Here is a 22,365-nt window from a genome sequence, read left to right as displayed (position 1 = left end):
TGGGTAGCTGGGAGGCCGTCGTCAAGTGGAAGAGGCAAGCGAGAAAGCGGCGCGAACGAGACAGAGCATGGCATCAGCCGGAGAGAAGAGCAGAGATATCTCGGTGGGAATTGCCGGATCGAACTTTGCGGCCCTGAGTGACATGCGTTTTAGACAGGGGGCGCAGGGAGGGCGCAGGGGGAGGCGTGCGTAGGTTACGCATAATCCCTGACACAAGGGTGAGGGGGGTTGGGAGAACTGGGGGGATGGTGATAAGATGTCCTAGGAGCATTGTCCTGCATGTCCGCCATGATTGCGATTGCAGAACTGCAGCGACCTGACGGAGACCTTGGGTCAATAGGCCAAGCAAGCGACAGTGTGCGTACGCTACTTGTCTGCGGCAATTGAGTCCTGTGGTCTAGTCTATTCAATGGAGGATTATGGGGTGGCCGTGTGTGAGGCTGTTTGAGGCTGCATGAGGCAAGGGCGTGGGAAACCTCCACCCTCCACCCTCCACCCTCCACCCTCAATCTCGTCGTTCTCCAGATCTCTCTTGAAACTCTCTCTCGTCCTCATCATCGCTGCTCAAAGCTCACTAGCACCATTCACGCTTTCCTGCATACGCTTTCCTGCGTCAGCCTCACCGTGTTCAGCGTCCACTCGCGCCGCGCCAGTGTGCCCTGCGCCGCCAAACACGCCGCGCGTCGCCAGCTCGTCATCGCCTCGATTGCACGGCGCCGAGCGAGGCACGCAACGCGCCGAGCCCAAAGCGCGTAGTCGCGTAGTCGCGCAGGCGCGTCGTCGCGTCGTCGCGTGGTGGCGTACTCTCCTTCTTGTACGCCCACCCCCGATAGCCATTGACCATCGTAGACGCATGAAACTGGATGTACGACATTGCCGCTGTTCCCGCCAGCGCCCCCGGCGCTGCCGCCGCAGAGTAGGTGTTGGATGTTGGAGTGTTGCGTCGAGTGAAGCCCGATACGATGAGGGCGGCGAACACGAAGAAGGAAAGATTGATCTTGATCATACCGCCGGCACGTCGCTCCGGGCATGCCCTCAGCACAGACACAGACGGCCTGCTTCTTGCGGGCACTTGACGCTCGGACATCGCGGGGGGAGGGGGGCGACGCCCTTCGCACCCGTGCGCAGAGGTGTTTTGGTCGTCTACGCTTTGTCTCGTTCTTCCTCTTCCTCTTCTTCTTGTCCTTCTGCTCATCCCTCTTCCCGCTCGTCCTCTCCTTCCAGCTTCCAACTCATTCCCACTTACTAACATGCCCCCCGTCAGACTGCGCGCGACGGCGACGGCGGCCCCTCTTTCCTCCAACTCTGGGCAGCAGCTGATGAATCCCCGCCCACCTTCCCCCAGCGACGATGCCTGGGACGACGATGTCGACGACGAGCGCATCCTAGACCAGATCGAGCTCCTCCTCGGCAGCGACAGGCGCAGGCAGAGCCAGCGCGACGTTGAGATCTGGCAGCTCGAACCCAAGCACATGCTCATCGGCTCGCTGTCCGGGAACACTTTCCACCAGGTGAGTAACCGGTAACCGTGGAACGAGGTGCGAGAAGCTCTGTAATGACTCACCGCCCTCGCCGGCGTCCGGCGTCAGCGCGTCACGCTCGTGCACCGCCAGTGCTCATAATGCTCTCTGTGCACAAGTCTGCAATCTAACGGACAGGTAGTCGGACGAGCATGCCTGCAGAAGCAACCCCGACCGTACGGATATAAGGCAAACCAGCCCAAGCTCCCCCTGTCCTACGTCTCGTTCGACTTCAAGCGCAAACTTATCGTCGCCAAAGTCAGCTTTGCCGACGCCAGCAACCTCCCTCGAGTGCTTAACCCCCTCGACATCGAGCTGCCGCTGTCAGACATCACCGCTGACGGCTTCCATCTCTGGTCCCAGGTCATAACTCCTAATCTCCGCGAGGTTCGTCTCACGGTAGCCTTCCGTCGCCCGCCACGATACTTCTGCCGCTTCGACAAACAGATTGTCACCCCGTCTGGCCACGTCCTCTTTCGCCGGCGCGCAACCCAGTGTGACTTCACTTACCACCACATTGTCAGTGGCCCCACTCTCCTTCCAGACCTTAGGAGCAACTAACCTGCAGCAAGAGGCCAAAGAACCTATAATCCGGCCGGTCAATGACGGTCGTGCAGGCTTCGTTTGTGAGCACCGCCGCCAAGCTGACCATCTAGCCCGTGCTATGGAATGCGTATCAGTGGACCTTTGAAATGGACGACAAGCAGTTCAACCGCCTTCGGGCTGCAAAGCTCATGATCCAGCGCATCCCAGACCTCCACATTCTCTCCAAGGATACCTCACCTGTCCCCGTAGAGCCCATCCTTCGCGTCAAGTGGGTAGCGCCAGACCTCAGCGCTCTAGACTTTGAGGTGCGCGTCCTTCTGGAAGGACTGATAGGCACTGGCATCCTCTATCCAGGAGACTGGCCCGAGCTCCTTGCAGAGTTGGACACCGCCACAGCGTCCCACCCGCGAGACGTCAAGCTCCGTGTGCTCGAAAGCCTCTTCACTGAAGAGCGCATCCACAATATTAAAGCCACATTGCGCCGAAGGATCAGAACGTTCCTCACCGTGCCCAACATCCCCGAGATCAAACACCTTGTGCCCATCCGCACGGTCCAGGTCACACCGACGCGCATGCTCATCGGCCCGCCTCAGCAGGAGGCGAGCAACAGCGTCACGCGCAAATACTCGGACCGCCTGCACGGCATCGTCCGCGTGCAGTTTGTGGACGAGGGCGACCGCATCCACGTGAGTGCGGAGCAATCGGCGCTGACCACAGGTCCTGGACTACGCGAGGCAGGCGGACATCGCCATGCCCGAAGTAGGCCTGATGGCGCGCATCCGGCGCGCGCTCAACAACGGTATTTGCGTTGGCGGGCAAGTCTTCTTCCCTATCGCTTCTTCCGGCTCTCAGCAAAAGTACGACACATGCAGCGCTGGACTGATGCCAGGGATCACGCGATCTGGTTTTTCGACCCGACCGTCATCCATCACCTTGAGCTTTTCCTCTGGATCGGTAAGGTAACCGAGACAGTGGTCGCGAAGTACGCGGCGCGGATGGGACTCGTGAGCTTGAGGGAAGGGTGATGCTAAGTCCAGCCCTTCAGCACCAGTCGCGAGGTAGATATCCGTGTCTCTCTCGGTACCCGCGCGGACGTTGAGAGGCACGGCTACTGCTTCACCGACGGTTGCTCCGTCGCGGGCGCGGAGGTGATGTGGAAAGCGGCGGAAGCGTTCAAGCGCAAAGGGCAAGTCGTGTCGCGACCGTCCGCGATTCAGTTCCGTTTAGGGTGAGCTCCACCGCGGGACCAGCTGATTGCAGCGGCGCAAAGGGCATGCTCGCGTGCTGGCCGGATCTCGCCGAGCCGCACCAGGTGCTCCTGCGCAGATCGCAAGTCAAGTTCTCCAGCGAGCGGGATGCGTTGAGCATCATCCGAGTGAGGGAGCCCGAAGCCCATCTGACCGCAGACGAGCCACTTTCAAGCTGCCTTTCTGAACCGCCAGTTCATCCTGATTATGGAGGCCAACGGCGTCCCGCAGAAGCTCTTCCTTGATCTCTTCGACGATGCCCTCACGCACATGCGCGGTTTTGACGCCCGCATTGCGGCGGGCGCGCCGAGTCCGGACGATATGGCTCTCCTGTCGAACGGCACCCCGTTCCCCCTCGCCACGCTCATCACCTCCGGGTTCAACACCAACCCCTTCGTCCTCGATCTCTGCCAGCTGATCAAGAGACGGGCATTGGCAGATCTCAAGTGCCGCAACCGCGTGCAGATCAGCGGCGGCGTGTACCTTATGGGTGCGTCTGGCCACCTATTCACTGACGGACAGGCATTTGCGACGAAGTGGCTTGTCTTGAGGAAGGCGAGGTATTCTGCCAGTACCAGGTGAACGACAACAGCGAGCCCGTCATCGTGACGGGATACGTGCTGGTCTGCCGTGCGCCCGCCCTGCATCCAGGTGATGTCCGGCGCGCCCTTGCTGTCGACCGCCCGGAGCTGCGGCATCTCACAAACGTCATCGTCTTCAGCACACAAGGCGCGCGGCCCCTCCCAAATATGCTGGGCGGCGGCGACCTCGATGGCGATGGTAGGTTAGCAGGCGACGCGGCTGACGCTAGACTACACGCTGATTTGGGATAAGCGGTTCGTTGAGCCGCTGAAAGAGTTCGAGCCAATGAACTATACTGCCCCGCCACCGACGCGCGTACCGCAGGTGACGCAACAGCATTTGAACGAGGTGCGTGGATGTTTGACCACGGCTCACCCCAGAATTTCATCAATTTTATCATGGTGTGTAAGGAAGGATGCGAGAGGCTGATCGCAGAACGATATTCTTGGCCAGGTTGATAATGCTCACCTCGCGACATCTGACTGCCTCTCGCCCTTCCACGATGATTGCCTCAAGCTGTCGGAGATCCATAGTGTAAGTCAACGAGTGGCGGTTCTGACGGCAGACTGCGTGAGTGGCGTGAACCAGTTACGCGAGGGGATGTGAAGCTGACCATGGCAGAGTTGACTTTGCCAAAAGTGAATGAAATATCCCATGGAGCTGACTTTAGCGGGTCAACCTGCGCAGCTCACCCGCGAGCTGGTTCCTACCACATGGCCCGACTTTATGGGCAAGGTGAGCTTTGCGTAATGTTGCGCTGAATTAGGATGAGTACCAGTCCTATTTCAGTGGCAAAATTCTGGGCTTGCTTTATAGGAAGGTGAGGCTACGTCTGTACCTCGCTCACCTCTGGTTGATCCTGAGCCTGCGTTCCGGCCGACCAACCTTCTCAAGGCTGCGTACGCCCTCCACCCCGGCCTCATCGACATCTTCGATCTGGACGTAAAGATGCTGCGCCACATGCAGGTCGTGAAAAGCCGCTACGAGTTCGATCTGCAGTACACGATGCGCCGCTTCAACGTTGAGGAAGCGGAGGCAGTCTCGGGCGTACCCGCACACAACCGGAAACGCCTGGGCTCGCGCGAGCAGCGCCATATGCATGTGAGTGCATGGACGGGAGGAGCTGACGACAGGAAGCATTGGACGTCGTGTACCAAGCTCACGTCGAGACGACGCGCGGGAACGCGCTGAAACTCACTCAGGACGTGAACGTGCCCGACGGATTCACACTGGAGGAGTACATCGCGTGGCATGCGTACATGCTTGTCTTCGAGACTAGACACGTCCTGAGAAGAGCGGATGAGCTGGACAGCGTTTTCAGCGACCTGGAGACGTCCGCCTTTGAGGACGGCGAGATACGCGGGCTGTACGTCAAGTTCTTCAGAGTCTGCTGACAACAAGGCCGCTGATGAGCTTCCCCTTCGTGTGGTGGCCGGAGCTTGTCACGCTCGTGAAGACGGTAGCGTGAATGTATTACGAGTGGATTGGGCTGTCTCACTGTATCCAGTTACATGATAGAGTTTTGTCAAGATGCATTGTGTCCATGTCAGTAGTGCGCAGTGCATTTCGTTTATACCTCTGGGCCGTCAAACAACCTCCACTTTGTGCTCACGTGACCACCCATGCGGAGGCAAAATGTTGATTGCTCGAGCCGGTTGCGGAGTGTGGAAGGATTTGAGGAATTGGGGTGGTGAAACAGAACACTCCACATCACAACAATGTCAACAGCGGCAGAGGTCAAGCTTCTCACCCTCCTCAACGTCAGCGCAATTAAGCGTCCACGTGAGCTCGATCTCCCCGGCGGCTTCCGCTCCCCTGGGACGAGCCGACCACAGAGCCAGACCGGTTCACCTGCCCCTGCAGCCGAGCCGCAGCCTAAGCGGCGGCGGAGCGTCGTCTTTGGCGGCGAGGTCGGGCCGAGCGGCAGCTCGTACGGGAAGAAGACGAAGAAGGCATCCAAGCTCGCCACGGACGCAGTCGCGAACGGGAATGCCAACGGGGCCGCCGAGGCCGAGGACGCAGAAGGGCGGATCGACGAGGGCGATGAGGCGCAGGTGGAGGCCGAGGTCGACAGCGACGAGGAGGCTGAGGACAGCTACGTGACGCACTTTGGTGCTGAGCCTGAGCTGCTGTATAGCGAGAAGAGCGTGTACGAGGCCGCGAGTGAGGGACGATGGGAGACGTCACGCGGCAGCGTGAGCGGGTTGGGGAGGGTAGTGGAGCAGTGGCCGGCAGGCGGGTCGCGTGCCGACGGCAAGGCGAGGGTAAGTCCTCCGTACAACAGCGCTGACGGCAGCTCGTACCATCTATCGCGGCGGCAATGAAGGGCGCACCCGCGCTGGCATCCACGCTCCTCTCCCACCTGGGGACGTACTCGGACGTATACGCGCACAGCATGGACGGCGAGGCGGACGGAAGCGAGAGCGGGCCCTTTGCGGCCGGGACGCACGAGGCGCTGCGCGCGGCGGCCGGGGCACACGCGATGAACCACGTGCTCAAGAACCGCCGGCGCATCGTGCGCGGCAACGAGCGGCTGGCGCACGCCGCCGCCGAGGGCAAGGACATTGAGCCGCCGCGCGACCAGTCTTTCACGCGTCCCAAGGTGCTCCTCCTGCTGCCTACGCGCGCGGCCGCGCACCACTGGCTGACAAAGTACATCTTCCCTTTGGCTGGCGCGGGCACGCAGATCGAGAACCGGCGCCCGTTCAGCGAGAGTTTCACGCTGCCGGAGGGTGTGGAGGATGCGCTCGCCGGCGGCGACTGGCCGGCGGACCACGTCGAGAACCTCGGCGGTAACACGGACGACAACTTCCGCTTCGCGCTCAAGATTACGCGCAAGGCGTGGCGCGTAGTCATGCCGCCCGCGAACGAGGCCAAGCTCCTCGACGCCGACGTCGTCATCGCGTCCCCGCTCGCCATCAAGATGGCTGCCGAGCGCGAGCGAAGCACAGACTACCTCTCCTCGATCGAGGTGTGCATCGTCGACGGCGCAGACGTCATGGCCATGCAGAACTGGGACCATGTCGGGTACGTGTTCAAGCGGTTGAGCGAGGTCGCCGAGAAGCCGAACAGCACAGACTTCTCCCGCCTCAAGACGTGGTACGTTGAGGGCAAGGCCAAGTATCTCCGCCAGACGCTGCTGCTGTCGCGCTACGACATGCCGGAGGCGCGTGGGATATTCCACCACGCATGCCACAACGTCGCGGGCAAGGTGCGCGTCGACGCCGCAGCGGGATTGAAGGGCGTGTTGGATCGCGTGCGCCCGGGCGTGCGGCAGGTGTTTGAGCGCATCGACGCGGAGGAAAAGGCGCTCGGTGCGGAGGCCGGCGTCGAGGAGGTCGACAAACGGCTCGAGTGGTTTACGAAGAAGGTGAGTGATCGCGAGCGGCAGTGGCAAGCCGCAGTGGCGTAAGCCACGGCCAAGTGCGAGCCTCTGGCTCGAGCTGGAATCATCGCAGTATACGGAGAGTTTCTCACACCAGACCATCCCCACCCTCCTCCGCGCCGCCGGCAGCCGTACGCAGACGCTCGTCGTCGTCCCATCCTATTTCGATTTTGTGCGCGTCACAAACCACCTGCGCAAGAGCGGAGCAGTGACCTACGCCGCGTTGAGTGAGTACTCGTCCAACGCCGAGATCTCGCGCGCGCGCACCCAGTTCTTCAAGGGCAAGCGCGCATTCTTGATCGTGACGGAGCGCTTCCATTTCTACCGCCGGTACCGGCTGCGTGGGGCGCGCACGCTGGTCTTCTACTCGCTGCCGGAGCACGCGGCGTTCTACGCCGAGTTCCTCGCCATGCCGTTTGTGGCGGCACGTGGCGCAGCCTCCGACGTCGACGAGGACGTCGACCCCGCCGACGTGCGCGCCCACGTCCTCTTCAGTCGCTTCGAAGTGCTGCGGCTCGAGCGCGTCGTGGGGCATGCGCATGCGCGCAACATGCTGGGCAGCGGCGGGGCGCGGTTCGAGTTCATGTAGGGGGCTGTTACAGCTAGATGGTTGCTTGCATATGCATATATGTAGTCAGGCTGAGGATTTGAGGATTTGGGGATGAAACGGGCGTGTTTTAGGCCTTGGCAAGGTGGAGGGAGGTGGAGAAATGCCTCCGCTGGATGGTGTGACGGTAAGCGCCGCAAGCCACCGTCGATGCAGCCACCACACACACACCATCATCGTCCCGCTCGCTCTCGCCATCCATCAAGTCGTCCTCGCTCCCTCTTTGCTTGTTCTCTCTCCTCTCTTCTCTTCTTCGATCACAATCACACATTCAAGCCCACCCCCCTGCATACCTACAAATAGCATACACATAACTCACACCCGCACCACACTCACGCGCACCATTGCCACCTCCCATCCCCCCCATCCCCCACCCACCCACCATTCCACTCTCACGCGCCATCGCCCCCTCCTTCCCTACATAAACCACCATGCGCGAGTCAAACCACACCGTCCCGCTCTACAATCGAGCTGTCATCGGCATCTCGCAGATGATGTACGACCGACGAGGTGAGTCCGTTCACGCAGCCAGCCTTCTAGCCGCCGCGCCCGCTCCGCCATGCCCATGACCGCCTTCCTCCAACATGGAGGTCTCGGTGCGTTGCATGCGATGGCTGACTGCACTCGTTGCATTTGCCACTGTTGCGCGGCCTCCGTTCACCTCTCTCCGTCCCTCCCATCTCCGATCTCGCCTCCTCCCCATTCACCGCCCCCGTGACGCCCTTCTTGCTTCTCGGGCGCGTGACGTCCATGAACCGACACTCACCCCAGCCCTCGACACAAACTCGACCTTGGCCCTGCTCAACAACCTGTGCCAGCTCACATACTTGACCTCGACGTCGCCGAGGATACGAGAAGTTTTGACCATGGACGGTGGCCTTGAGCGCATGCTCGACATTCTGCGTGACTCCTGCCTTCCTCGCGAACCAACGCTGCCGGATTTATGGGGTCTGAACGGGCCGTGCACTGCAAGAACCATCAACGTCGACCGCGCTATATCTCTCCGTCACTCGCTCGCATTCCAATGTGTGGTTAACATTGGTGTCCGCGGCAACGAGGCGATTCGCACACGAGTTGTCCAGGCTGGAGCACTCGACATTGTGGCGCAGATCCTCGAATCTTGGCTCAAGAAGAACGGCATCGCAATCTTCTCGTCCTCAGTTGGAAGTCAGGCTTCCGTCGACGCGCTGGCCTCCGGCGCACCATTGCCTGGAGTAGATGCCCGAATTCGCCGCCGCCAGGGATCGTCACGGCACGCCGGGGCCAGCAGCACGCATAACAACGCTAGCTCTTCGCGCGATACTCATGCCCAGTCATCTCAAAGCGCCCCAGCCCCACCTTCTCCGCCTCATGTAGGGGGCCACCCCTCCGACGCTATCCCGCCCGCAGGACTGGGGGCGTCCCGGGCCGCCGCACCTCCCTCGCAACCCCAGGTTAATGCCCCGACTCCCTCTCAGCCCGTTCCCATTCCTCCAGGCCCGTTCGGGGCTGGCGCTCCGTCGCGCGGGCTTGGCCAGTTGATGGTCAACCTTCTCTCCAATCGCCTGCAGAACCGCCAGACACAGCAGGATGCACAGCAGCCGCCAGCACCCGCGCGCGTGCAGACGGGTTCATCGATTGACACAGACGTCGAGATGGCCGACGGCGAGACCGAGGAAGGTGGCGAAACTGACACCGCTGGCGGCGACACAGACACGGGTGCAGACATGTCTATGGATGTCGAGTCGGACGCAAATGTGGCTGGGCCTAGTGCGACGACAACCACTCCGCGCGCTCGCATGACGGTCCTCCCCATGCAGATCCCACGGCGGTCCCCCGATCCCCTGAGTGAGGCGGCCAGCGCAGCAACTAGCAATGCCGCGTCGCTTTCTGGCGATGAGCCTCCAGCCATCCCCCGCGCTCGTTCGGACAACAGCCTCGCCACCAACGCGGCTGTGCAGGCTGCTGCAGAGTCGGGCCGTCCTGCGTCTGGTATGGCGCGACCTGCCCAGCTTGGCGCCGACCCCGGGCAGTCTCTGATCCACGGCGTTGAGCATGTCGAGGGCATGCGGGGGCGTCGTGGGACCGTTGTGGGACGACCGCTGCTTGCAAACCGTGATCAGCAGCGCGCTGCGGACGAGAGCGAGGTCTCCGACCACATGCCCGAAACCGACTTGGCTTCAGTCACCGCACTTACAGCTGCCGCGAACGCAGCTATGGAGGCCGCAGCCGCCGTTCCGAACCAGGAGACAGGGCCCCAGCCTGCCATCGTTGAGGGACTCGCCGGCTTGGCAAACGATGAGCCCGACCCAGAGCAGTTGGCTGCTGAGCAGGCCCGATTCGACATGGAGGCTGGCGCACCTCCGGGACAGCCAGGTGCTGCGCAGACTCCTCGCGTAACGAATGCGGACATGCAGCAACAGCCCGCGGAGCTCGCGACACAGGCTGCTCCAGTACCCCCGGCACAGATCATCATCGCCAACCACGCGCCGCGCGGCTTCCAGGACCTCGCGTCGTATGTTGGCGTCTCGCTGCTTCTCAACCCCGAGGGCACCAACTACTCGGAGGACAACATTCTGCTCGCGCTGCAATTGCTTGCATATCTCTCAAAATACGCGCACGTACGAGCAACATTCCACCACCCTCGCCGACCGATGCACCGCACTTTCGACCTTCCCTACGACGAGGAGAGCCCCCTTGCCGAGCGCCCCGCCTACTCAGAGACACCCAACATCTTCTCTCTCGTGGAGAGATTTACATTCCGCCCATCGCCTTCCGACCCACTCATGTTCCGCATCCCCGGCGAGATCCAGTACTGGGCAGGCGTCATCATGCGCAACGCTTGTCGAAAAGACGACGCTCAGGGTGGCATCCGGCAGTGCGCGTACATGTCGTGCGGCCGCTGGGAGAAGTTCCCACGCGAGTTCGCAAAGTGCCGCCGGTGCCGCAAGGCCAAGTACTGCAGCAAGGAGTGCCAGAGCAAGGCGTGGAGTGAGGGGCACCGCTTCTGGTGAGTGCGACTGGAAAGCGACTGGCTAACGATGTAGGTGCAGCTTGCGCTCTGAGCCTGAGCCTTCTGCTGACGCAAACGGTGGTGGTGGTGGTGGAGGAGGTGGTGGTGGTGGTGGTGGAGGAGGTGGAGGTGGCGGTGGCGGTGGCGGTGGCGGACACGGCCGCCATGACCCACCTGCTCGCCGTGACCATGCCGATGGTGACGATGACGTCGAGATGGCGGATGGCGATGCAGTCCAGCAAACACCGCGCGCTGCGGCGCGCCACAACACGCACGCAGCTGCACCGCCGGGCATGATGAACGTCACCACGGATGCGCCGCCTCCTCCTCCTGGCGCGAGCATGCCGACATTCGGGCGTTTGACTCCAATGCGCCGCCCACACGAGTCGCTCGCCCTGGCTGGAGAGGATGTGCCTGAGCGCGAGCGCACACGCCGCGCGATGCCAAGCACCACCACAGGTACCCCGTCCCCCCCGGCTGGTCGCCCGTTGCCAGCGTTCCTCAAGCTCGGCCAGCCCGGTGGTCCGAGCAGCACGACGGAGATGAACGCTGCCATGGCTCGCTCGGCCACGACCGGCGGTCGCTCGACGCCGACGAGGGCGGGATGGTAGACGAGTGGGGCTCCCACGTGCCTATGAGTGCCTACGGGCAGTAGTTGTCATGATTGTTTAGCATGGTCTTGTCATGTAGCCTGTGACTGGTGACTGGAGCGTGGGGTGGGGTTAGTGAGGATGGGCGTGGTGTCGGCCCAGACCGCAGTTTATGAGGTGGCTGGCGTGCACGGAACATGTCACGTTGCGCGGTCTAAGAATGATGTATGAGGGCTATGGTGTCACTGACTGTCAACGGCACGGCATCAAGCTACAACCTCACGCCTACGCCACAGGACTCAGCGATGTCGAGCGCCCCTGCTCGCGTCATCGCCCCTAAGAGAGTCAGTCACGCCGCCACACATCGCTGATCGGCCAAGATTACAGAATACATGACAGAATCGGATACAAGCGATCAGGCTACAATTTGGTTTATTTAGTTTGATTATGATAAGTGTTTAGAAGATGTTTTGGGGTTGAGAGTTTCGTAGAGTCGGGGAGCCCAGATGGCGTTGTGTTTTAGATAGTGTCTCGATGTCCATTGTCTTAGGTCACAGCCGTTGTCGCGAGTGTCCAATCTGTCCATGTGTCAGAACGGTGTCCAAGTCTTGAACGGTGCGCAGCCTTATGCCATGACCGGGGCGACGGTCGCGACCTCGGAGTATGGCGGGGGCGGGTCGTCCGCCTCGATGGCAGGATATGTGATGTGCACGTGTGTGCGGGCGCTGCCGAGAGATGCGCTGGATCTGGACGACGCCGTAGAGCGGGTGGACGTGGATGAGGCGGAGGACGAGGCGCGCCGCTCCCGCCGCTCGTATGTCCGGCTTGTGGGGACGGGGCGCGCGGGGACGGGCGGGAGTGGCGGAAGTGACGGGGAGGAGAGGCGGGGTTCGTCGCATCGCGCGCAGATGCATGAGCAGGCGCTGCGGGATGTGGAGAACGAGGCGGGGGACGTGTAGGCCGTGGAGGAGGGGGCGGGGGACGCGATGGACGCAGAGGACGCAAAGGACGCAGGGGATGCAGGGGACGCAGAGGATGCGAAGGAGGCTGAGGACGCGAGCGACTCGGTTATGGACGAGGTGGACGAGGCCGACGAGGATATGGACGAGGAGGCGGACGCAGACGAGGACGCCGATGACGCCGATGATGCCGAAGACGCCGAGAAGCTGCGCTCCCTCCGGTCACGCCAGCCTTCGCATGCGCTTGCACCGGCTGCGCTAGCGGCACTAGCGACGCCGCTGAGCCGCTTGGCGCAGCGCACGCAGGCGCAGGCCGGGTGCACGCGGCGTATGTTCGTGTGGGTACGGTTCACGAGGTCGTAAGGCGGGAGGTTGTAGATCTGGCGTGTGACGGCGACCTGGTGGGCGAGGTGGGGCTGGGCATCGAGCACGCTGTCGAGGGCGGCAACGATGGAGCGCTTTGTGCGGGTCGCGATGCGGGCGTCCACAAAGTGACGGAGGAGCGACTGCGCCGTGCTGCTGTCAGCGATTCAGCGACCGGCGGGGGGCTGGGGCGAAACGTACAGTGGGTCCGGGGCGGCGGCTAGGTGCTGCTGCAGCTCTTCGAGCGTGGTGGCTATGGGCACTGTGGGCTGGCGTTAGTGACCGAGATCGGGCGTGGGGAAGAGGGTACCCACTAGTGCCGCTAGGGGGAGGGCTAGGGGGTGCCCGTTCACGTCGCGGAGCATCGCCATGGCAAGAGGGCAGGAGGGAGGCAAGGTCAGGCAAGAGGTAGGCAAGAGGCAATAGAGTGTGGTTGATGGCAGAGTTAAGATGAGAGAGACGGGTGGCGGCGGCGTCTTATCACTCCATTTATGCACATCATCCAGGGCTTGTGTGTGATGAGCAGACACCGGCGGCGGCGAGCGGGAGGTGAGCGCTGGTGTTGGCGCTGGCATGGGCATGGTAAGCCGCGGGGAGCGACGATGAACCGACGTCAGAGGATTGTGGATGACGAGATCCGGCATTCAGTCACTCAGGAACGGGGCGTGCGGTGCTTTCGTCTCCCTGCGTGGTCATGAGATCAGCAGGGCTTGGCCCAACGGAATGCGTTGTGAGTCGTACTGTAGGTCAAAGTCTACAGCCAACGTAACGGCGTGCAGCCCGCAGTTTGTCCTGGCTTACGTCGCAGTGCGATGGCGCTTGGCCACCCGTCAGACCGTATCTCCCCTGTGGTCAGCTGCGCCGAATGTGCCGGGATGGTCACTGATGGCACCCGACAGCCGCGGCAGGTGGGCGATACCGAATCAGATACGGCGAAGTCGCACACTGGCAACACCGGCGGCGATAAGGATGAACGCGTGAACATATGTGCGTGCAGGGCTGCACCGCTGTGCGTCTTGGAAAGAACGCTGTAGACGGCGCTGGACGCTGAAGCAGTTCTGGTGACCACCCTCGTTGTTGATGGTGGTGCATGAGATGGAGAGATGGAGAGGGTAAGAGACAGCCCAGGGTGCGTCAGTGGCGTTTTGTGTTTCATCAGTCGCGCCGCCCTGAGACAGTCGCGTGTTTGCCACGTGTTTCTCCAGGGGACTGCGTGCCTGCAACCGAAACATGATCCGTCGATCCGTCGAGCAAGTGTCCAATGCATGAGTGAGAATTATGAGGTGTTACCTGATCGTATTATTGTGATGCGAGTCAACAAGTGTTTTAAGCGAGGAGCGGCGTCGGTGGTCCCCTGGTCTTGTGGAGGACCCGCTCCCCGCGCGGCTCATCGGCACGCCAAGGGCGCTGAGTGCGTCCTCCGCATCGCGCCCCGCAGCATACAGTGACGAGTTGACGCCGGCCTCCGACGCCAGGCGGTGCGCAAGGAGGCGCGAGAGGTCGAGGTTGGCCTCAGCAGGGGCATATGGCGGCGGGGGCGCCACACTTGCTTCGCGCGCATCTACCGCCGCTGCCGCAGCAGCGTGGTGCGCGCACGGGCATAGCGAGCGCCGCGCCCGCCCGTCCTCAGACCCGTCGCGCTGCAGCCCATGTGTCTTGTGCACGGCGCGGAACTCGGCGGCAAATTCGGGAAACTGGGTGAGCGAGCTTCTCAGAAGAGGCTCACCTCGCTTTCGAGCTTGTGTAGTGTCGCTTCGAGCGCCGGGCGGTCGCGCTTCGTCACGCCCCGCCAGCGAATGTAGGCCGAGAGCACCGAAAGCACGTAGCTGGCGTCAGTGACGAATTGGAGTCGGCGCACGGTGGATAGCTTCGTGCTCGTCGTGTGTGCAGCAGGCGGCGGACCTCGTCGAGTTCTTCGAGCGAAGAGGTGATTTTGTAGGTCTGCGGTTAGTGGGGTAGCAGGGTTAGGCTTGCCTCTCTCCGCGAGTGCGTCACCGGCAGTGCGACGGCACGGGCAATGTCCAGGATATTGACTCTAGGCATCGTCGAGGGGAAGAGGAGTAGGGGTTAAGGAGGGGAGGGGGAGAGTCAGCACAAAGTCGAATCCGGGCCTATGTGGACAGGTCGTGTGCGAGTGGAGAGGGAAGAAAAGATGGGGGGGGCGTCAATGGCGCAGGGCGATATGGGCCCCGGCGAGACGGAGAAGAGACGGGTATGCGGAGCAAAGAATAGTGGGGATGCAGAAGATGTCGATGGTAGCTTCAAGGGGCCCATATATGACTGCCGCCCTCGGCATTCTGCTCCTCATCAGCGCCCCGTACGAGCGTACGCAGCACGGTCGCGGCCGGTTTACATGAGAGAGCAAGGGGCGGTTGTTGCATGTCGGGACAGGAACTGCCTTGCTGGGCGGCACAGCCCGGCGCGGCATGCTTACTTGTACTCATCACGTATACCGATCAAGTCCTTAATTCTCCAAAGCAATCGCCGCGATCCCTGCGGGGAGGCCGCAGATGAACGCCACGACGCGGCATGCGCGGAGCGTTGTCGATCTTCGCAGGTAGTATGGCGATGGCGTGGGCAGCTGAATCGTGCCCGGAGAGAGCATGCGCATGGATGCGCCGAGTATCGTATTGCTAGCGCTGACACTCAGGCTGCGTACTCCACGGCCGAAGAGGCAGTGAAACCGTTCCTGCGTCCACGCCCCTCGCGGCAGCGGATGAGTGTGCGCGGTGTGCGCGGTGTGCGCGGTGTGGCATCTGTCGACTTCTAGCTTGCATCCGAATGCGTACGCTCGCACCAGAACGCCAAACTCTGCACGTACAAACTTTCCAGGTTTTCGGCTGAGACATGCAAACCAACTCCCATATCATCGAGACATCTCCTCCCCGCAGACCATGCGTAGTGACAGCAGCGGGAATGGTGGCGTTTATTTCTCGGGACGGCGCGCATGTCCGGCGAGCTTAATGCCTGCATGACGCGCTACATGGCCCACCCGCATGCTGACGCAAGCATTGCACGGACGGAGTGATCGACAGCCGTACATCCCTGTGCTTGCAGCCGCCGTGTGTGACACGAGACGCGGCGTATAACTAGGATGCTATGTCCTGGCATTGACTGCATTCCTAATTCTTCTTCTCCTTCTGCTTCTGCGGCAAGATGGCGTGACGGCGCGGCGCGCCCCCGCGCTTCCGTCCCCCCGCACCGCGCACGCTTCTTCTTGACATAGTCGTCTCGTCCTGCTCGCACGTCGTGACGGCCTCATACACCGTGGCGTCGGGGCAGTCGCCAGCGAAGCACGCGACGATGGCCTCGGCGGTTCTGATGCCCTGGTCCCACGCGCCTTGAACGTACCCAAACGAGTCGGCGGAAGTGGCTTCGCCCGAAAAGTGGAGCCAAGACTGGGCGCCGCCGAGCGGCTGCCCGAGGTTTGAATGGTGCTGGTCGAGCGCACCGAGCGGCCAGTTCGAGTACGAGCCGCGGAAGAGCGGGTCGAGCGTCCAGCGGGGCACGAGGGCGTCGAGGGGCGCCGGCACGTCGCCGTACATCTCGCGCAGGACGACGAGGGCTTCCTCTACAATCTCCTCGTCGCTCATCTGCTCGTTCCGTCGCCCAAAGGCGCCCGTCGCTGTCACCATCAAGACGTTGTTTGCGCCGGGTGGGAAGTAGCCTGGCGCATTGATGTTCTGCCACACCATGTACCGGCCACGCTCGTCCGGGTCCGAGTACATGATGAACTGGGTAAGCGGGGATAGAGGAATGTGCCTACCTCTGAATCGCCCCAGAACTGCTTCTCGAACAGGAAGAAGATCTGGCGTCAGTTATCACCATACTATGCGCACCTTCTGATAAGTCGCCATGGCAAAGGTGAATATCGCCTCCTTTTTCCAGTCCGGCAGGCGCGGAACCCACTTCACGTCCTGGTGCTGCAGCACGCCGACGCTGAACGTCGATACGACGTGTGGCGCGGCAAACGTGCCCTTGTCGGTATGGACGAGGATCTCTGGCCTGTCGGGTTTGGTCGTGCCCGCGGTCTTATCCTCTCTCTTGTGCTCCTCTCTGCGCCCGTCCTTGTCCCCGCCCTTGCCTTTGCCCTTGTCCTTGTCCTTACCCCCGGTATCTCTACCATTACCAAGCGCAGAGTAATCAATGGTATGAACGGTCGTATTCAGGCGCAAACGCTCGTCAGTGAGCTTCTGCCCGAACATCTCCCGCGCCTCCTGCACGAAAATGTACTTGAACCCACTGGGGTCAGCGAGGATCGCCTCTCCACCCACCGGGGATCCACGACAAAGTCGTCGCGCTCGTTCGCAATGCCTGCTTCCTGCGCAAACGCATTCGCGAAGCTGCTCTCCTCGGGCGACTGCGCGAACGTGTAGTCGATGTTCCAGTACTCGTACGCCCGCTGCAGCGGCGTGACGGGCATCCAGTCCATGATGGACGTGGCGACGCGCACGGAAACGTCGACGAGCGAGTTGTTGCTGCGCCACTCTGGTGTCAGATTCATCGGGTCATCGGGAAATGCGCGGCGGATCTACATGATCGGGAGAGCATGGAATGCTCGCAGATCACCAGTCGCCAGATCAGATCATCAGATCGGCATACCTCCTCCTTGATCCTTGGCCACCCACTCGCCACCTCCAGCCCTCTCCTTGCTACCACGCACCAGAATACCCCGGCGCGTTCTCGATAAAGTCATCGTAGTCGAGCATGAATGCGTCCGTCTCCTCGGGCGCGAGGAAGCGCCCGCGCTCTCCGTCGGCTTCGACGCCGAGCCCCTCGAACCACACGGCAGACGAGTAGTTGGTCGGCGTCGTCTTGAGCCCCCACTTCTTCGCGAGCGCGACGATCGGCTCCTTCCCCGGGCCTTGTATCCAATTACACCCTTTCTCAACGACGACGTCGCCCGCGCTCCCGCGCAGCGTGGCGGTGTGCGCGCGCCCGCCGAGCTCGTCCCGCGCTTCGAGGAGCACAAAGTCGGTGATGTTGTGCGCCGTGAGGGTGCGCGCGAGGCTGATGCCCGATATCCCGCCGCCGAGGATCACGACTTGCGTGTGCCGCACGTCCGAGGCGGCGGCGGCCGCGAGGAAATACAACAGTGAGAGGGGGAGCATGGTCGATGCGTTGACAGACCAGGGGGCACAACGCTCATGGCCTTGATGTACCCGCACGGACAACTCGCTCAAGATGGCTAGCGCCGCCATCTCCATCCGCGCTGCCCGCATGACGCCACGCCGTAGCGAAACTCAATGGACGCACTGGCTCAACTGTTACGCCTAATCGGTATATCCCTCAGATTGCGGCAGATTGCCCCATGAACACACGCGGAAGGCAATTCATTATCGGCCATTCCGCGTGACCCGGGAACCACAGACCGCAGACCGCAATGGGCGTGGAACTGAATTGACGATCCCTATCTGAGCTTAAAGCTCGGCCTACATGGGCGTCACGAGATCGCACACGACCCACGGCATCGGTATCGACAGCACATACACTTGCATCGCTACAAGCCCCTCCCGCTACGCCCACAGCTTGATCAACCCGTCCCACGATGCCGTGATCACCTTTGACTAATGTCAGCGAGCCGATAAGCCGGGCGCAACTCACGTGTTCGTTGGGCAGCCAGCAGTGGTCAATCACCACCTGCTTGTGTGCGCGCAGCCGCTTCTCAATACGCCCCGTCTTCCAGTCCCAGAACACAACGTCGCCCCCGCCCGTACCAGACGAGATGTACTTCCCATCGGGCGAGAAATTGATCGTGCACGCGTACCCCGCGATCGTGTGCCCTGCAAATCGCTTCTTCTTGTTCTGCCGGAACGTCCCGTCTGCAGAGTACACAAGGATCTGGTTGTCGAGCGACTGCGCCGCGACCCACTTATCTGATTGTCAGCAGTACCTCGAAACACAACTCACTCCCGGGGTGCTTGGCCACCGACGGCATCGAGTGCATGTACGGCTCGGCAATGTACTTGATGACGACGGGGATGTCAAAGTCCCACCCGCGGATCGTTTTGTCGTCCGACGTCGTCATGAAGCGTCGGTTGTTGTCGACGAACGTGATCGTGTTCACGGGCCCGAGGTGCTGGTCGTACGTCTGCACAATCTCATGCGAGCGCGTGTCCCACTGCAGGATCTTCTTGTCCTGCATGCCGGCCAAGAAGATGTTTTGCCTCTCGGCGTCCGGGTGGAATTTGACGACGTTCGCGACCTTGCCTGTGGAGAAGCGCGAGATGACCTTGCCTGTCTCCGTGTCCCATAGCTTGACAGTGCGGTCGAACGAGGCCGAAAGGAAGCGCTCGCCTTTGCGGTCGAACGCGACGTCCTTGACGGCCTGCGAGTGGCCCATGAATGTCCGCAAGCAGTTGCCCTCGTGATACACGTCCCAGAGCTTGATCTTCGTGTCCATGCTTCCCGACAGCAGGAGGTGGCCGCTACGCGGGAACAGGCGGATGGCCGACACGCCCTTGTTATGCCCCGTCCAGGTGTGGAGACACTTGCCGTCCGGCACGTACGAATTGAGCGGTGGAGTCCCTTCTGTTGGGTTAAGCTTGACGTCAACATCTGTCGGGATGTGCAGGTACGATCGCCCGGCGTAGTCGTACAGCTCCTTTCCGTGGAACGTCGACTTTTCCTCGTTCGACTGCTTCATCTTCTCCTGCGCAGCCGCCTTGGCATCCTCGCGGCGCTTCTTCTCCACGCGCCACTCCTCGTCCTCCTCCTCGTCCTCCTCGGCCACTGCCATCTCGTCCTTGGGCTCCTCGTATCCCGCCCATGGGCCGAGGTATGCGTCGGCGCCATCGGTGACGCTCGCGTCGCCCTTGCCCGCCCGTTTCCTCTTAGCCGCCCGGCGCTGCGCCTTTGATGGCCGCAGCGTGTCGATCATACTGAACCCGTTCGCCGCCGCCGTCTCCGCCGACCCGACTAGCGCGCCATTGCCCGCAATGGATGGATCATTCGCATACCCGAGGACTTCGAAAGTCCGCTTCTGCCGCTCGAACTCGTACGTATCCATGACCTGCTCCTCGACGTGACCTTAAATTAGCTCGTGCATAGCGCTGCAAGACTTACCTGCGGCCGAGTTCATACCCTTGTTCTTGGCCTGGTTGAACGGGTCTTCCGGCCCTTGGACGGGTTTGGTCATGTCCTCGTAGCGCAGGTTGACGTTGACGACCTGGTCTGTTGGGCGCGCGACGATGGCATTTGAGACCATGTTGGGGTCTTCTGCCAACACATCCGGGGTCGCGGTGACATCGAGCTTGGTGACGACTTTGGACGCCTTGGCTGGTGCCGCGGATGTGAGGCCGAAAGCATCCTTGCGCGCCTCAGCCTCGATCTCCTCGTCGTTCTCGTCGTCATCTCCGCCGTCGACATTCACAGTCTTAAGGACCGAGGGCCCGGGGATGTCTTCGTCGTCGGAAGAGGCGTACCCAGCGAGGAGGGCAGACATGGCGGGGGTGTGGGTGATGGATATGGAGTTAGGTGGCCAATTTCATGTTGGTGGTTGTCGATGATGTGCGGAGGCGGATGCATGCAGAAATCTAGCAGGCCTAAGTGCCACGTGAAGGTCGCGTGGGTGTGAGGGTAGGCGTACAAGCGTCAGAGGCTCCGATTTTTGCATGACAGGCCTAATTCTCGATTGCGAGATCCCGAGGCATGCTTAGACGGAGATGGCCGATCCTAATGGAGCTTAATCCCCAGGTAATGCCGATTAGGAATGGACTAGGACCTTGTGCGGGACGGTGGTAGCCGCTGTAACCGGAATGCCGCGGTCAACCTTGTCCACACCGGACGCTCAGCCGGCCAAGTGGGATGCTTGAGCCGGCCACCGCTGACATCTCCTCGTTGCCGGTCACTCTCTCGCCGTCTTTGTCAACCCTCTTTGCTTTGTCAACACCTCCTCTCACCTCAGCCCACTTGTATAAGCATCGGTTTCAACGCCCCACCCTTCTCGGACTTACTCTCACCCTCCCTCGTCCAACACTGCAGCCATGGTCCTCAACACTGAGCTCACTCGCCTCCTCAACATCAAGGTGGGTGGGCACTTCATATCCCAACTTTCTCCCCTCGCCCTCGCCTCGTCGCAGCACGCTAACTTCCCAGCACCCCATCGTGCAGGGTGGTATGCAGTGGGTCGGCTGTGAGTACACTCTCAACTTGAAGCCGAACGCGCCGACTAACCCCCAGTGCCCGCGCTCGCCGCCGCTGTCGCCAAGGCCGGTGGTGTCGGTATCCTCACCGCCCTCACCCAGCCCAGCCCCGACGCTCTGCGCGAGGCCATCCGTGAGACGCGCAAGATCATCGGCGACGGCCCCTGCCCCGGCAAGTTTGTGAGTTGAGCTAGTCGTCTAGCTAAGCGAGCCTCTCGGCTGACCGCAGGGCGTCAACATCACCCTCCTCCCCTCGATCACCCCTCCCGACTACGCCGGCTTCGTCCGTGCCGCCATGGACGAGGGCATTGAGATCTTCGAGACCGCCGGCAACAACCGTGAGTGATGCGGCCGGCGACGCGACGCAACTAACAGCAGCCGGACCCATCATCCAGCTCATCAAGACGTACAAGGCACCCGGCCAGACCTCGGTCCCGAAGCGTATCGTGATCCACAAGTGTGTTGCCGTCCGCCACGCGCTCTCGGCTCAGAAGATGGGTGTCGACGTTCTTTCGATCGACGGCTTTGAGTGCGCCGGCCACCCCGGTGAGGAGGACATTGGTGGCCTCGTGCTCCTCGCCCGCGCCGCCAAGGAGCTCAAGATCCCCTTCATCTCGTCGGGTGGTATTGCCGACGGCCGCGGCCTCGCTGCCTCTCTCGCCCTCGGCGCCCAGGGCTGCAACATGGGCACGCGCTTCATGGCTACCGTCGAGGCCCCCATCCACCAGAACATCAAGGAGAAGATTGTTGCCTCGAACGAGCGTGACACCGTCCACATGTTCCGGTAAGCCTCCCATGCGCTATGAACTAGTGTAAGGGCGCAATTAACATTCAGCACGCTCAAGAACACCGCCCGTGTCTACAAGAACAAGGTGTCGACCGAGGTCGTGCGCCTCGAGAACCGCCCTCACGGCGCCAAGTTCGAGGAGCTCCGTGAGCTCGTTGCCGGTGCCCGCGGCAAGCTCGTCTACGAGAACGGTGACCCCGACTACGGCATCTGGTCGTGAGTGTTATTGCACGGCGGGGTGGAAGCTCTCGTTCAGAAGAGAAGCCACGCCAGCCCTGCTACAGATGTTGGCGAGACGAGCTGACGGACAGGGCGGGTATCTCCATGGGCCTGATTGACGACATTCCGACCTGCAAGGACCTCTGCGACCGGATGGTTGCGGACGCCGAGAAGATCATCACCGGCCTCGCATCTACCGTTGTGGGAAGCAAGGCCAAGCTCTAGATTGTGGTGGACATAGCACCGCTAGAGGGATTTGTAGAAAGGAACAGCAGTCTTGAGTGAGCCGAGATGAGATGTGAGACGATCTTGGTCGCCTTGGCACTTGCGAAGCGGAGCGGGGAAGCGAGGCGTGTGGGGGGGGGGGGGGGGGGGGGGGGGGGGCGTGAGACGATGAGAATGGAGAGTCGTGAGATGCCAAGAG

The 22,365-nt window shown here is 61.7% G+C and overlaps 9 protein-coding genes across 9 annotated transcripts; 5 read left to right on the top strand and 4 right to left on the bottom strand.

The window, feature by feature from the left end:
• Nucleotides 1–1,319: 1,319 nt before the first annotated feature.
• COLE_00079 (uncharacterized protein) lies at nt 1,320–5,289 on the top strand (the record flags this gene model as incomplete). The annotated part of the gene is made up of 16 exons (XM_065626056.1): nt 1,320–1,511; nt 1,659–2,039; nt 2,089–2,142; nt 2,177–2,752; nt 2,784–2,923; nt 2,956–3,070; nt 3,104–3,294; nt 3,327–3,441; nt 3,473–3,803; nt 3,836–4,093; nt 4,125–4,243; nt 4,276–4,296; nt 4,331–4,441; nt 4,556–4,630; nt 4,712–4,996; nt 5,029–5,289. The coding sequence occupies 16 exons, from the start codon at nt 1,320–1,322 to the stop codon at nt 5,287–5,289; spliced, it is 3,225 nt and encodes a 1,074-aa protein (XP_065482550.1).
• Nucleotides 5,290–5,613: 324 nt separating this feature from the next.
• On the top strand, nt 5,614–7,869 carry COLE_00078 (uncharacterized protein; the record flags this gene model as incomplete). Its single annotated transcript, XM_018426457.2, has 3 exons — nt 5,614–6,159; nt 6,192–7,265; nt 7,378–7,869. 3 exons carry the CDS (start codon nt 5,614–5,616, stop codon nt 7,867–7,869), a joined length of 2,112 nt encoding a protein of 703 aa, XP_018281091.1.
• Nucleotides 7,870–8,318: 449 nt separating this feature from the next.
• Nucleotides 8,319–10,880, top strand: COLE_00077 (uncharacterized protein; the record flags this gene model as incomplete). The annotated part of the gene is made up of 2 exons (XM_018422383.2): nt 8,319–8,397; nt 8,659–10,880. 2 exons carry the CDS (start codon nt 8,319–8,321, stop codon nt 10,878–10,880), a joined length of 2,301 nt encoding a protein of 766 aa, XP_018281092.1.
• Nucleotides 10,881–11,094: 214 nt separating this feature from the next.
• COLE_00076 (uncharacterized protein) lies at nt 11,095–11,490 on the top strand (the record flags this gene model as incomplete). Its single annotated transcript, XM_018422384.2, has 1 exon — nt 11,095–11,490. One exon carries the CDS (start codon nt 11,095–11,097, stop codon nt 11,488–11,490), a length of 396 nt encoding a protein of 131 aa, XP_018281093.1.
• Nucleotides 11,491–12,094: 604 nt separating this feature from the next.
• COLE_00075 (uncharacterized protein) lies at nt 12,095–13,162 on the bottom strand (the record flags this gene model as incomplete). Its single annotated transcript, XM_018426458.2, has 3 exons — nt 12,095–12,944; nt 12,993–13,060; nt 13,106–13,162. 3 exons carry the CDS (start codon nt 13,160–13,162, stop codon nt 12,095–12,097), a joined length of 975 nt encoding a protein of 324 aa, XP_018281094.1.
• Nucleotides 13,163–14,077: 915 nt separating this feature from the next.
• COLE_00074 (uncharacterized protein) lies at nt 14,078–14,834 on the bottom strand (the record flags this gene model as incomplete). The annotated part of the gene is made up of 4 exons (XM_018422385.2): nt 14,078–14,485; nt 14,518–14,617; nt 14,650–14,732; nt 14,766–14,834. 4 exons carry the CDS (start codon nt 14,832–14,834, stop codon nt 14,078–14,080), a joined length of 660 nt encoding a protein of 219 aa, XP_018281095.1.
• Nucleotides 14,835–15,913: 1,079 nt separating this feature from the next.
• On the bottom strand, nt 15,914–17,902 carry COLE_00073 (uncharacterized protein; the record flags this gene model as incomplete). Its single annotated transcript, XM_018422386.2, has 5 exons — nt 15,914–16,525; nt 16,558–16,599; nt 16,631–17,033; nt 17,066–17,279; nt 17,455–17,902. The coding sequence occupies 5 exons, from the start codon at nt 17,900–17,902 to the stop codon at nt 15,914–15,916; spliced, it is 1,719 nt and encodes a 572-aa protein (XP_018281096.1).
• Nucleotides 17,903–18,307: 405 nt separating this feature from the next.
• Nucleotides 18,308–20,235, bottom strand: COLE_00072 (uncharacterized protein; the record flags this gene model as incomplete). Its single annotated transcript, XM_018426459.2, has 4 exons — nt 18,308–18,358; nt 18,396–18,667; nt 18,702–19,820; nt 19,857–20,235. The coding sequence occupies 4 exons, from the start codon at nt 20,233–20,235 to the stop codon at nt 18,308–18,310; spliced, it is 1,821 nt and encodes a 606-aa protein (XP_018281097.1).
• A 541-nt stretch (nt 20,236–20,776) lies between these two features.
• Nucleotides 20,777–22,166, top strand: COLE_00071 (uncharacterized protein; the record flags this gene model as incomplete). Its single annotated transcript, XM_018422387.2, has 7 exons — nt 20,777–20,818; nt 20,889–20,925; nt 20,973–21,115; nt 21,165–21,273; nt 21,314–21,719; nt 21,771–21,938; nt 22,034–22,166. 7 exons carry the CDS (start codon nt 20,777–20,779, stop codon nt 22,164–22,166), a joined length of 1,038 nt encoding a protein of 345 aa, XP_018281098.1.
• Between the last annotated feature and the right edge of the window lie 199 nt (nt 22,167–22,365).

Source organism: Cutaneotrichosporon oleaginosum (genome assembly GCF_008065305.1).
Source record: "Cutaneotrichosporon oleaginosum strain ATCC 20508 chromosome Unknown ATCC20508_contig01, whole genome shotgun sequence".
Lineage (NCBI taxonomy): Eukaryota > Fungi > Basidiomycota > Tremellomycetes > Trichosporonales > Trichosporonaceae > Cutaneotrichosporon > Cutaneotrichosporon oleaginosum.
This window is presented reverse-complemented; position numbering and strand designations above follow the sequence as displayed.